The sequence below is a fragment of the Gekko japonicus genome, unplaced genomic scaffold, assembly GCF_001447785.1.
Source record: "Gekko japonicus isolate JY-2015 unplaced genomic scaffold, Gekko_japonicus_V1.1 scaffold123, whole genome shotgun sequence".
Classification (NCBI taxonomy): Eukaryota; Metazoa; Chordata; class Lepidosauria; order Squamata; family Gekkonidae; genus Gekko; species Gekko japonicus.
In genome coordinates, this window is record NW_015169176.1 from 225,900 (window position 1) to 240,604 (window position 14,705).

Genomic DNA, 14,705 nt, shown 5'->3' on the forward strand with positions numbered 1-14,705 from the left:
TCCAGCCACACCCACCTTTTGCTTCTTATTCTGTTTACCTTGTCTGTTGTCAAAACCCAGGGCTTTTTTTTTGGAGCAGGAACTCCTTTGCATGTTAGGCCACACACCCCTAATGTAGCCAATCCTAATGAGTTCGTGATGTTGGGTGTGGCCTATTATGCTAATGAGTTCCTGCTGGGTGTGGCCAACTTGGGAGCCAGCCGGAACTCCGTTCCTGTGCGTTCCTGCCCCAAAATAGCCCTGAATATACTTAATTGGGATGTGTGATCAACACCCAGGTGCTTTCAGAAGTAGCAGGGTGTCTTTTTGTCTTAAGGTATTGCAAAGACATGGTGGGAACTTTGGCACAGAACTATGGTCAAGTGAGCCTACCTTGATGGATCTTCCTTGCTTTCATTTAGGCCAAGCTCCTGATCAGATAATCTTGGAGGACCTTGTCAAGCAGCATACTTGAGCAGCTTTGCACCAGGCTATAGGGCCAGGTCAGTCTTAGTAATAAGTGAGGCATAACAAACTTGCTAAATCTTCTCAGTCACTTCCAAATTTCCCAAGTCAAGTCATTAAGATAACCAGCTTGTCAAGCATGAAGGATCTCTTTGAGTTTGTCCACTCCTTGTGCCTATGCAGCCAGATGCCTGCTCTCAATGAGAGGTATTTTAGGACGGATGGACAGGCAGCTTGAAAATAGCCATGGCACTTTGTTTCTGTATATGATTACAGCAGCAAGGTTACTTTATGCACAGAATTGGACATCTACGAAAATAAAGATGTTAGAATTTGCAGAAATGGCCAAACTTACTTCTTTGATTAAGGAAAAGACAATATGCACTTTTATTGCTAGCTAGAAGCCCTTTATTGACTTTCTGCATGCAAATGGGAAAAAAAACCCGAATTGATGATTTTTCGATTTGATGAATAAGGAGAAATTTCAGTAACAGAAAAGAATAATGATGTATCGTTATAATGGTTGCGATATTAGAGTAAGTGGCCTTTGTCATCGAGAAAATTGGGAAGTTTTTCCTTTGATTTTTCTTTTGTTTTCTTTTTATTTTTGTTTATCTCCTATTTTTGCTGTATTTTTCTTGTTTTATACATATATACATACATATACACATACACATACATATATATATATATATATATATATATAGAGAGAGAGAGAGAGAGAGAGAGAGAGAGTTTAAAATAAATAAATGGGAGGCAATTTAGACAAAATCTGTAGATTTATTGATTGTATTGGGCTTTGTCATCAAAAAATTTGTAAGTTTTAATTTCTTTTTCTTTTTCTTTTTATCTATTTTTCTTTTTTCTTCTATTTTTCTGCCTTATTTTTCTTACGAGTGTGTGTGTGTGTGTGTGTGTGTGTGTGTGTGTTATAGCAAGTTTAAAAATAAATACATGGGAGGCACTTTAGACAAAAGGTAAATTCACCCTGCTCTAAAATGTGTGGACATAGTAATCTAAGACTCACCTTAGTGTCCAGCATGTAAACATGGCATTATTTTTAAGTTACTGTGAAACTGCACCATCCCACACCTCTGGGGTTATGCTGTTTGGAGCCTTGGTCATTGGCATGTGGCTCTATAACAACAAAAGGAACAAACAAATGCTTACAAATATTATTTCCTGAGCAAAATCTTATATTTATATAGCCTTTCTCTGCCTCGACACCCTCTTCCCAGGCAACAAACTCTGCTATTGCAATGGCAGCTGATTTTTCTGTGATCCAGTAGACAGTCTGCCATTTTGTTTTTCCCTTCCAACATGCATTCCGCACATGGACAGAAAGACGTTGCAAAGTTTCTCTGTCTTGGACCACAAGGCACTTTTTAAAATGTCTGTAACATGGTAATTTACAATGGATTTCTACTGGAATTTGTACAGATTATGCCCCATGGAGGTGTATTCTCTTTGCTAAATTTCAGACCGAGAGAAATTATATGTATTTTATGCTGAATATAGTTTTAGGTATTAAAATGGTAGAACCGGTGTTTCTTAACTAAGCCTCTCCCCCTGGCTCCATAACAACTTTGATCTATATTGGAAGCTTGATGTCGTGGGCCAGCCTGCTTTAGTTGAGGATCACTCAGCTGATGCTGATTACACTCCTGTCATCAACTCTGAGGCTCAGCCAGCTGAGACAGCAGAGGCAGGTCCTAGTGCCCCAGTTGCTGAGGAAGGCATGTGTTCCAGCTGCATTGAGCATTGGGAACATGGACGAGGCAACCCGGAGAGGCGGTGCCTCAGCAACCCAAGATCTTGGGGAGACTTCACAGGCTGTCTTGCCTCCCCTTTCCCCAGAGCCAGGGGAACGCAGGAAGTGGTCAGCACGCTTGGAGCTCCTCAAGAGGAGGCGGAGCGCATGCCTCACTGCCCAGCGACTGCCAAATCAAAAGAAGAAGAAGAAGAGAAGAGATTGGATTTATACCCCGCCCTTCACTACCCAAAGGTGTCTCAGAGCGGCTTACAAACTCCTTTCCCTTCCCCTCCCCACAACAGACACCCTGTGAGGTAGGTGGGGCTGAGAGAGCACTTGACAGAAACTGGTCTTTTTCGAGAACAGCTCTTATCAGAACTATGGCTTGCCCAAGATCATCCAGCCAGGTGCAAGCGGAGGAGTGGGGAATCAAACCCGGTTCTCCCAGATTAGAGTCCACGCACTTAACCACTACACCAAACTGGCTCTCTCAAAGAGGAACACCTGGGGTTAATGAGCCAAATGGGTGGCTCTCTCACAAGCAATGAGACCCAGCTGTGAGCCAGCCATAAAGGAGGGGCTTCAGATGGAGCAGGTGTGGGAGCAACTCGTCAACATTCTGGAAACCTGCAACCACACCACCCACACCTGTTTTGTTCTGCAACTCTTGAATCTTTGGCTTCGACCCCAGACCTGCTTGGACTATGCCTCTTGGACCCTCGGCTGGCTTCCCTCATGGATGACTCTTTGACTGACTTCTCGACTTTGCGATTCTGGTTAGTGATTCTGTCTTGTCCCCTTGGTCTCGGCTGAGTCTGCTCTGACCCAGGACACTTAATACTGAGACCTATTTAATAATATGGAAATAAAGGATATAGATGCAGGAGGCATTTTTAGGAGAAATTGCTAAAGTGTGTCAGGTAAGTCCTTGACAGCCTAAACAGGGCTAAACACTCTGATTGCCCCTGGGATTGGTATCCAAGAGCCAACTTTCCCCTACACTGTAACATTTGGTTAAACTCAACATGTGGGTCTTGGCCCTCAGTAAGTGAATTTTCCTGGCAGAAGTAGGAAAAACTCATTACATCATATCAAGGACTTCCAAGATAAAAGCTGCTAAATGTTGTGAGAGTGTGTAAGACTCACCAGGGAGATGCCAATTCCTGTGATGAGTGTAATATATTTCCTGACTCTTTAACACAGTTGCAAATACTGAGTAATCATCAGTTCACAGGATTTATGTTGCTACATGGAGTTTTGTAGTGTGGCTTTTCATAAACTGAAGAAGTGCATCTGTAAATGGATTTGCTAAGTGTTTTGTTTTAATAGAAGTGATGATCCATGGGTGTTTGCATGGTTTTTGATGCACGTTTTGTGCCCATTTTCCATTCATGCGTATGCCCATCCCACATTACTTCACCAGCTGAGAGTCAAAGCAGACAGCACTATGGGACTTCCATGTATGAGGGCCCAAATGGACTCCCCCCCATTTTAAATAGCCATTCTGGAAGATCCTATTTCATTTGGAACCATGACACCTTGGAGATGGTTTAACCTTCTCCTGTTTGTCGGTGGTGGAGGTGGTTTGAGCCATCGCTTGAGACGTTTTTGTTTGGCCCGTTGGTCCTGACGATGCAGATCCCCGTGGGTCCAGATACACTCATCTCAACCCCGAGCTCTCACAACAAGTGGTGGTAGACGTTTCAAAAACTAAAACATAGTGGGTGTCTATATTTCCTGTGTTTGTGTGTGTAAAGGTAAAGGTTCCCTTGCTTGAAAGTCAGTCGAATCCGACTCTAGGGTTGCGGTGCTCATCTCCGTTTCAAAGCCGAAGAGCCAGCGCTGTCCGAAGACGTTTCCGTGGTCATGTGGCCGGCATGACTAAACATCTTGCGGGATCTTGTGCAGTTCCGCAGGGCCTGCAAGACGGAGCTCTTCCGCCAGGCTTTTGAGTAGGAGCCCCCGCCCCTACTATACCACCACCACCATGGGTAGGTTGAGGCCCTGAGGAAACATCTGAATGGAAGAAGCCCTAAGCCATCTACTTGGAACTCCGGACCGGCGATCCGTCATCTCTGGACTGTGGAAGTCACTGAGCACCTTGTTTTTAAATTAGGATTTTAAGATGTATTATGTTTTAATCTATTATGTATATTATGTTTTATTATGGTGAGGTCTGCCTTGCCTCTGTAAGCCGCCTTGAGCCCTTTGGGGAGGGTGGGGTATAAATATAATAAATAAATAAACACCAAGGCTCACGGAACGTTGTTACCTTCCCACCAAAGTGGTACCTATTTATCTACTTGCAATTTCTTGCTTTCGAACTGCTAGGTTGGCAGGAGGTTTCTGTGTGTAGGTGTACAAAATATCCCATTTTCCTTATCTGCTTTCCAGCATATCCTTTCACTGGGAAGTTGTTAATGTTGGAACTTTTTAGTGTTGCCAGTAAAAAAGTCAGAATGTTATATAGCTTTAGAAAAGGGGCAATGAAATATTCAACTATTAATCTAACAGAGAAAATCCTCAGTACGTTTTTGAATAATCATGGATAGCTCATTTTAAGTGGCAGAACCAAGGAGGTGACAGGGAAACTTCATTTTCGTTTCAAGGGAATGTACTGGGTAGTTAATCTTTGCCATTTCACTCCATATTTTGACAGAATCACTATTAAATATGGTTAGGCCATAAACCTGTTCAACTTATGGTCTAATTTTAGGTACGTTAGTGAATTTTTAAAATTATATAGTGTAGTGCTCTGTTTACCTACAACATAAACACTGCCATATTTTTCTCTTTAAAAAAAATAGATAGGAAATTAATTTTCAGAGGGCTTCTTTCTTCAGGACAAGCTCAATATTTATGCTGAAATTAAAATAACTTGCCAGTAATTCCATTTCCCATGTTGTCATTGGGTATGTAAGTTCTCTCAGAAATCCAAATAACACTTCAAATAAAAATAGCAATAAACACATATGTAGTGCTTTTCAAATTCTCAGTCCTTTGCTGCTATTTGTGAAACTGATGTTCATTGTAGCTTGGGTAAGGGGAAAGCTAGTGTGGTATAGTGGTTAAGAGTGGTGGACTCTAATCTGGAGAACCGGGTTTAATTCCCGGCTCCTGCATATGAAGCTTGCTGGGTGACCTTGGGCCAGTCACTGTTCTCTCAGAACTCTCTCAGCCCCACCTCCCTCACAAGGTGCCTGTTGTAGGAAGAGGAAGGGAAGGAGATTGTAAACTGCTTTGATACTCCTTTGAATAGAGAAAAACAGGGTATAAAAACCTACTCTTCTTCTTCTAGTTGACTGGACATTTATGGGACGTTTTATGGTTGGCAGTTGTTTCAATCAAGTTGGTCTTCTGTATGTTGGCAGTGATTATATTTAAAAAGTTCTATCCCATTTGTAACCTGCTTGAGTGAGCTTTAAAATCCAACGAAGTGTCAAACAGAATTGATAACAGAACCTAGGGATACCTGATCACAGCCATCTGCCCACATTAGTGCACCAAGAGTGGCATTATCCTTGAGTTGTACTTTCAAAGGCAAAAATGGCATTTACTTTAAATGGAAACTAAGCCTCCCAAGCGTCTCTGTGAACACATATGGCATCCATCCATATGTCATCGTTTATGCCATTTGTCTTTGCTCTCTAGTTTCACAAGTTTATCAACCTAACTTGACTGATACGGGAAACAAGTTTCTCATTTGCCGTCCATTAGTCTTAATTTAACCGATTTCATAGTATTAAGCCTTCACAATGAACATCACTACCTTGGTTGACTGTGAAGAGAGTCCCCTCAAGAGCAAAGACAAATAGATTCAGTAGCTTTTTCTTCACATATCATCTCCGTAGTGTTGGGACTTGGTCCATGAGACCTTCATAGTACTTGGAGACTATACATGGTAGTTGAGTGAGATCATGTCTTCCTACTATATCCACCAAGCCTGCTGGAATCCTTGCTTACATGTCTTGCATTGCACACAACTTGTTTATACTACCAACTATGACCTGGATGGTCCAGGCTAGCCTGATCTCGTCAGGTCTTGGAAGATAAGCAGGTTGGGCCCTGGTCAGTATTTGGATGGTAGACCACCAACAAAGTCAAGGGTCACTATCCAGAGGCAGGCAATGGCAAGCCACCTCTGAATGTCTCTTGCCTTGAAAACCCCATGACATCACCACAAGTCAGCTGTGACTTGATGGCAACAACAACAAAAACAAAATTATACAACACTGTGAACACACTTCGTGTAGTTATCACTTATGTTATGTTAACTAGTAATAACTGCATTGGGTACACTGACAGGTCTGTTCTTGGGATCCTGGTCAACATACAGAATCTTCCTGTGATCTGAAGTCTCTGGGGGAAACTGTGAAACATCACGGGAAGTCACTACTCCCGTTTTTACACCCAAAGACTTATTCCTCATGAACAGCATAGGCCATATAAAATCTATTTCTGGATTCTGCTGCTTCTGGCTGAGAATGACAGCTCGCGGGAGTGAATGTTCTTCTATTAAATGTACATCCAGAGAGACACCAACAACAACAGCCCAAAGAGAAAAGTGGCAGGTGGAAGAGTTCTCGTTTAGCCCCCTTCCTGGGGCCAGTTTTCTGTGTGTGATGCATTTGTTTCTTTTGTACGGGCCATTATGCTGTCATGCAGGTTCTCCGTCACGGTATGAAGTGGTACAGTCTGGCAACAAGGCCGAGACTTTTTGCAAGAGCTCGGCAAAAGCTGTAGGGAGCTGCAAGGAGGACCATGTCTTCTCTCCCCCTCCCTTCCTATTTCCAGTGAGGTATAATTGCCTTGTGTTCTTCACAGGTGTCACTAGTCTCATGCTGTTTCACTGTAGTTGTCTTAGCTATGTGAGTTTCAGCGCAATCCTAAGAAATGAATAGAACTGGGAAGGATTGATTGCTCTGTTCGTGTGGCTTTACGTTTTGTCCAAGGAGTAGCTGAGCACTAAGAGAGGGGGGGGGGGACTTTCAGAAGCATTCTCTTTATTATCCGTACATCTTGCAGGAATGAGCTTGGATGCTGAAAGCAGGTTTCGGGGCTCAAATGAAGCCTTGGAAGAGAATCGTGTATTTTGAAGCGTGTGGCGATTTTCCCGTCGAAAGCCAGCAATCAAAGCTTGTTTTCTCCCCGAAAAGCCTCACTGCCTTTTCTCTGCTCTGATCAGGAAAGGGGGGGGGGAGCTTTTCCTGTATCTTTTCTTCTTCAGTGATTAGACTTCTCTTTGCTGTTCTTCCTTCCCAGCCCCAAATGGGTACTGCTGCACCTCTCCCAGATGCTTATATGCCTTGAATAATTTTAAGCACCTTTATATCACAAGCAAGGCAGTGCTCAAAATCCATTTCAGCAGTTGCTAATCTGGCAATAATGGTAGACTCCACAATGGCAATTAAGGAACAAAGGTAGCTTGCACTTTGTGACCTAGCAACCAGGTTTCCCTTTAAACTGGGTTCTCTCTCTCTCTCTTTCTGTCTCTCTCATACACACACACACTAGATGTCACAGTCCCCAGGGAACAGCAGTGTAAATTGCTTTCTGTGTTGGCGATCATTCCCCATTTGGTGGCAATGCTTACTCTTATTCCCCCCTCTCTTTAGCTTCATTAATTGCATAGATTTATTTTAGACGGACTTTATTTCTCTCTCATCTTAGTATTGCTTGATATCTTACATTCAGTACCAAAAATCGGTATTACCAGCCCTGCTAAGGTTACTACATATTGTAAGCGGCAGCAATCATTTGGAATATTTAGATCAGTGAAATCTTTCAGTTGTGCCGTTCTGCATGTCGTTCATGTAGGAGTTGTGATAGGTCGTCTTGTTTTGCTTTCTTAAATTTACCTAAATTTAAAACCCATCAGACAGTTCTAGCTTTCCAGGCTTCCTTGTTTTGCTTATGCATCACATGCCTTTTTAAAATCTGCTACTTCACCTTCATGTATTTTTTTACAAGATTACCACACCTGGTAATAGACAGCCAGCTCTATAACTTCCACAGATCCCTGTGAAATTGGTTCCTGATGCAGTTCTCTTGTTGGCCTGGCTGTTCCACACATAAAGAACAAAAGAGAAGCGAGGGTGGGGAGAAATCCTTCCTTCTCCAATTCAGATTTGAAAATCATGTCCATAAAGGCTAATCAAGTCAAGTCAGCCTTTATTGGCATAAATTATCAGTACCATTTATACATTTAAAACCAGTTAAAACTCATATATACAATTCTAGAAGAACGTTTGGCGCAGCTTTAAAGCCAAGCAGAGAAACTTAGCCACCTTCTCTGTGATGTCCGGACTGAAATCTCTTAAAAGTCTATTCACCTTAAGTGCATCAGAGCAAGCACCCATGCTGGTTAAAAGAGAGTGTAAGTAAGTGATCGTTAGGTCCATATACAAATTGCAGTGCAGGAGAACATGAGTGATAGATTCCACACATTTCGATCTGCAAGGGCAGTATCTGGCCAGATGAGAAACCTTGTTAAATCTGCCAAATAAAATGGCGGACGGCATAGCATTACATCTGGCCAGGGTGAACGCTCTACGTTGTTCAGGGAATAAAGGGTAATCAAATGTGTTAAAGCAGGATGTTGTAGAAATACTTATACTTAATTTATGGAGCCCGCCATGCTGAGTACTTTGATAGCACCTTGTTCAGCCACCATAGCTTGGCATGACTTACTGAAGACATTGCAGGCATTTACCAACTTGTTCCTTCTAATCTATCCTAAAAACAAAGCCTTTTTTGTTGTTTGGGTAAAATCGTCTGCTCCTTTAGCATTCTTTCTAGTAGCACCTATTACGCAAGGACCCCATGAGTCTCCCTTGCCCCCAGGGCTGGCTCCCTGCCCTCTGGTTTTCCTAGACCAAAAGAAAGTGAGGAGGAGGTCCCCAGTGCACCCTCAGAATTGGGAAGGAGAGGGAGTTCTGACACACCGGTCCTGTGTCACCTTTGGCCTGGCTCACACTGGCCTTCTCTCTGTTCTTCCAGGAGCTCAGTATCTTCCTTCCTCCTTTTAAGGGATTCCCTGGTTCTACCCACACCTGGCCTGTATTCATCCCCCTTCCACCTGCTCCGCTTTCCCTGCCACTTCCCCTCCTGCCCGCTTCCCAGCCCTGTTCCTTCCCCAGGCTGCTCAGGGCTGCCTCTTAGCTCCTCCCGTCCCAGCCTTCCACAAGTCCGGGCTTAGCCTTGCCTTCTGACCGCACCCCTCCCCACCACTGCCTGGCTCCCATCCGCCTCCTCTCCTGACCTTCCTCACATGAGTGAGTCTGGCCACAGACTGTCCTGAGTCAGGGCCAGGCATTGGCTCCCAACACACACAAAACTGGGAATGGTTTCAAGTCCAAACTGGGCTATGTAGTGCTATTTTTGCACTACATCAGTTGTTCACGCCTGGTTTTTTCCTGTGTGGAGAAGCCAATCCAAATGGTAGCTTTAGCTCAATGAGAGCACAGTATCCAACAGTGTATGGATGCAGAACCAGAAGTAGGAACATTTAGGCTTCTAATGAACAGAATGTTTCAAGATTAGAGTACCTGAAGCCTTCCTTATGAGGTGAGTGAGTGACATCATTTCCACTTGGGGCATGAAAGAAATGAAGGAAAATTCAGTGATTTCCTCATAACCCAGGGAGACTTAAGAACATAAGAGAAGCCAATGTTGGATCAGGCCAATGGCCCATCCAGTCCAACACTCTGTTACACAGTGGCCAAAAATACCAGGTGCCATCAGGAGGTCCATCAGTGGGGCCAGGAGACTAGAAGCCCTCCCACTGTTGTCCCCTCCCCCAAGCACCAAGAATACAGAGCATCATTTGCCCCAGACCAAGAGTTTCTATCTATACTTTGTGGCTAATATCCACTGATGGACCTCTGCTCCATATGTTTATCTAATTCCCTCTTCTAGAATTATCTGTATTATCACTGTGAGAAATGTATGATGAGGTCCATGAGAACAGTGATTTTTAAGTTTAGAAGCTTTTGCCTGCTTCTAGTGAATGTGTTCCTTCAATAATGACTTCAGCTACCCATAGATATATCAGTCTCCAGCTCATCTCAAGGCTACAGAGATCAGTTTCCCTGGAGAAAATGGATGCTTTGAAGGGTGAGCTGTATGGCATTGTACTATACTGTGGTCCCTGTCTTCCACAGGCTCTTTCCCCAAATATCCAGGAGTTTCCCAGCCTGAATCGGGTAACCCTACCCCCCCCCCATCCACTACCGGTGGCCGGGGGACCTGGCAACCTAGATACCCCTTCCAACTTTAAGTACCCTGTCATATCCACAGTTATATTACATTGATGATTCCTCCTGCCCAAGGTTATTTAAGCACGCAAAGGCTGATAGTAAACTTGAAAAATCTAGCCAGAAGGTATCTTGGTACGCAGAAATGGCTGGGTTCCCACATACTATTCTTCAGGGCCCTCATATACTAGTCCATTTTGCTGGTTTCAAGCGATGGTGTGCTTGCATGTAATAGAATCCTTGCTTTACGAGGCACGTTCCTGTACATGAAAGAACATTTTTAAAATGACATTTTAAATATCTTTTCTTAAAGGAAAAGACCCAACAATAAAAGGGAGCCATAGATACGCTTTGGTTTGTCTGGCAAACAGATTTTGAATTTCCATGGCTGTAGCAAGAGAGTGATCCCATGTCAGTTGTGAAATTAGATTGGGATCCTGACGGAATAACCTCGTTTAGGCCAGCCGTTTCAGATTCTTTGAAGAGTCAGAATAGAAATGCTGTTTTTGACTTCCATATATCCACAGCCTCCATGACTGTGTATGTTGTCTGCACCTAGGAGAACTGCAAGTATAATTTATTGGAGTAAAAAAACCAAAACAAAACTCCAGTAAAAATTGGAGAGCAAGAGGTGACTTCCAGTTGTTCAACTGCAGAATCTGACACTTTACAGGAATACTACATGGAGCTCTTTTATAAAACCATGTGCATGTTATGATTTTGTCACCCCCCATTGAGTAGTTTAAATGTATATGTTTCCTTTTTCTTTCCCTCAGAATCTCCTGGCAAGGATGTTGGTCCCACTCTTGGTTTGAAGAAGTCAAGCTCTCTTGAGAGTCTGCAGACTGCTGTGGCTGAAGTGAAAAAGAATGAGCTTCCTTTCTACAGGCCCAGGCCTCACATGGTCCGTGGTAGAGGCTGTAACGAGAGCTTCAGAGCTGCCATAGACAAGTCATATGATGGACCTGAAGATATGGCACAAGGTATCTCAGGGGCTTTTCTCCTCTAAGATCAGGGCCATTTCCATTGCAGTCTTTTGTTCTAAGGTACTTAAGTGTTTAGAGCTAAAGCCGTGATCTGATTAATGTAGCTGTGGGTACCGTTTAAGTTTTCTGTATGATAGTGAAAAAGGACCTATAAGTTATTGGGAACTTCATTAGGCTCTATGGATTGGACTCTTTGGGAATATGTCTAAATTACAGCTGTGCCTGGTGTTTCAGCCCAAGTTGGTCCATGCTTCAGGTCATGTCTGGCACAGGTTTCACAACTGGGTATAAGTGCATACCTTCCATGTCCTTAATATGTCTCATGCTCCCTCTTGTTCACTATTACACTAGTTCTAAATCTTTTGGGAGTCAAGGCATACTTTTAACTTTCATGTATATATTTGAAGTCTTCTGTCCTTTTCCTTGTAAAAACAGAAGGAAGGCAAGTCAACGAGCACAAGAAAATTATGATGGTGCCACTGGTATTATCTAACACGATGCAATGTAGATTTCTGTGTGTATCTGAAGAAGTGTGCGTGCACGTGAAAGCTTTTACAATGCAATGTAGTTATGGTTCACAATAAAGTGGGGGCCCTGACTCACCCATGGTCCCATTTACGGGTCTGCACAGGGAGGACAGCTAGCAGGGCGAAAGCAGCCATGGTGAGTCATGGCCTTCAAGATGGGTCAGGCTGCATAAGCAGCTTGGGAGCTGGGTGATGGCAACGGTGGGAAAACATGGTCTTTCCCCTGCCCTGAACTGGGCCCGGGGGAGGGGGGGAAGGGAGGGGCCATCAAGGGGAGAAAAGCCTGCTGGGCAATCACTTTTGACAATACTAGTCTAGCTACAATGACAAAATGTACATTCATACGTTTTGAAGTCCAGTTATACTTTGTTAATTCTGTTAGTGTGTGTGTCCCAGGAGGCAGTTTGAGGTGTGTGTGTGTCCCAGGAGGCAGTTTGAGGTTCTCTTTGGGGTCCATTTTGGCAAGCCTTATCATCAGTGCTTTTTCCATATTATTGGTTATAATAACCAGAAAATGTGAACCTGTAGCATGGCTGTTCTTCATTTACAGTAGAGCCTAGTTGGAAGCAGTGTTCCCTCTAAGCTGAGTTAGTGTGAGCTAGCTCACATTTTTTTAACCTCCGGCTCACAGATTTTTGTCTTAGCTCAGGAAGGATGGCTCCAGAGCAAACTAATTTATGCAGCAGCCAAATCGCTCACTCACAACTTTAATGCCAGTACCTCACAAAGTAGAGTTTTTGCTCACGAGACTCCGCAGCATTGGTTGGAAGTACCTTTTTATGGCTTTCTCAGTCTATAAAACTCAGTGGATGTACATTATATTGGAACCATCTTATACCTTTTAAATAAATAAATGCCAGCTCTGTGATTTGTTTTTTTTTTTTTAAAATATTTGTCATAAATGCCATCCCCCAGTTTATACTTATTGATTACGTTTGTCCCATTGCAGATGGTCTTTCCGATAAGAGCTCTCTTTCTGGTCAGGAAGCTCAGAACTATGAATCAATAATTCCGATGAACCCTGAATTAGAAGACACGGAAGGCAAGGCAAAGAAACACAAGAAAACCAAAGACAAACTGAAGATAAAAGAAAAGAATAAAAAAGTGAATCCAAAGAGCAAACCGAAAGAAAAGGACAAGAAGGAGGAGGCTGAAGATGCAGAAAGAAAAACAAAGAAAAAAAGTTTGGGTGCCATGCTGAGGTATGCTATTTTATTCTATTTTATTTTTAAATGCCTATCCAAGTTTAATATTAACACTATGTTAAATCATTTTTTAAAATCAATCGATACAATTCCCCCCCCAAGATTCATGTTATCTCCTTCCAGTGAGCTTGTAACTAATGGTCTTCTGGTTGCAAGCCCAGCTTCTGTGTTCTGAATCTCCTTTGCAATACAGACTAAGACCTGTTTGTCAGGGGTGTCAAACTCATTTGTTATGAGGGCCGGGTCTGTCATAAAGGTCACTTTGTCGGGCTGGGCCGTGTGTGCCATAAAATGTAACGCCAGGTACCGGAGATAGAAACTGTATAAAGGACAGCAGCTGGTAAGCCCCGAGTTGGTGTATCTTCACTGCAAGGCCCCATGGGCTGGGAGGGGGGTACAAAGGAGAACCCACATGGGCGGGCTGGAGAGCCAGCATTGCAGCACTAGGCAGACGCTCCCACACTGCTCGACTTCTGCAAATGAGGTTTTTCCGCCATGCTGAAGCCATAATCGGAGTGGCTCCACCCCCTCCTCCCCCCCCCCGAGCAATCTCTTGTTCCCTCCCTTGCACTAGTTGCCCGTGGGCCGCATAAGAGCCCTGGATGGGCCAGTTCCGGCTCCCAGGCCATATGTTTGACACCCTTGTCAGTGTTTAAATGATTCTTATTAAATATTTTTAAAGCATTTAATTTTTATAAGTTAATTTATTAAAACTTGCATCCTGCCCTTCTTTAAAGAAGAGCTTGGCAGGCCACAACAAATAAAACTATTAACTTTAAACTAAAGTAACTACGTAAAGTTCATGAAGTTGGATAAGTAGTTCACAATCGACCTGTGAAGTCCAGTCATATTGGAAGTGGGGGGAAAGTCTTCAGAGTCTAAAAGTTTGGGTTGACAAGTCAGCTTGATAATCTTCTCTTGAGACGGTGCCATCATGAAAAAGGACCCTTCTACGCATCATCACGATCGGTAGTTGAAGAACAGGATAACAACAAAGCCCTTCCAGATGCTATTAAGGGCGCAGGTAACTACAGACAAGGGGTATGCATTGTTTAGTGTGGCATGAATATATTTTCTACTGTAGATATACAGGTTGGTGCTTTTCCAGGCACCAGAAGCTGTCATAGAAAGGGTTTTACACATGTGTCTTATACTACTGATTATCCACTGTGTGTATGTTACTTTTGAGACCACACTTTTGATCTTGGAGATGCATGCCTGCACTGTATAGTTAGGTTGAGTTTACAGTTTCCTGCTACAGGTGCTGTGCTCTGTACTTTGGGTCTGCATGGGAGCTTCTGCTAATTCTGCCATCTTGATGGATCATATGATTCTCCTTGAGAAAACATTTGATTTTAATTCCTTCAGCCAACCTTGTGATAACGTTTCCTCACTTGATTGAGGATTATTGGTGGCAGTACGATTGTTGTTTGAATTGATGGTTTTATGTGAGCCAGTAGCTCTGTCATCAAGAGGAGGAGAGGTGACTTCTCCACCTTTGGTCCCTACTACCAGTTTTGTGAACGTGAGCTTTG

The 14,705-nt window shown here is 43.3% G+C and overlaps 1 protein-coding gene across 1 annotated transcript in view; it reads left to right on the forward strand.

Annotated features, from left to right (window-relative positions):
* Positions 1 to 14,705, forward strand: part of PARD3B (par-3 family cell polarity regulator beta) — a gene marked incomplete at its 5' end in the record, with an annotated part of 453,865 nt that overhangs the window by 145,483 nt on the left and 293,677 nt on the right. Inside the window, 2 exons of the mRNA XM_015415996.1 lie at positions 11,229 to 11,435; positions 12,915 to 13,167. Of these exons, the coding sequence (XP_015271482.1) occupies positions 11,229 to 11,435; positions 12,915 to 13,167 (460 nt within the window). The remainder of the gene's footprint in view (positions 1 to 11,228; positions 11,436 to 12,914; positions 13,168 to 14,705) is intronic.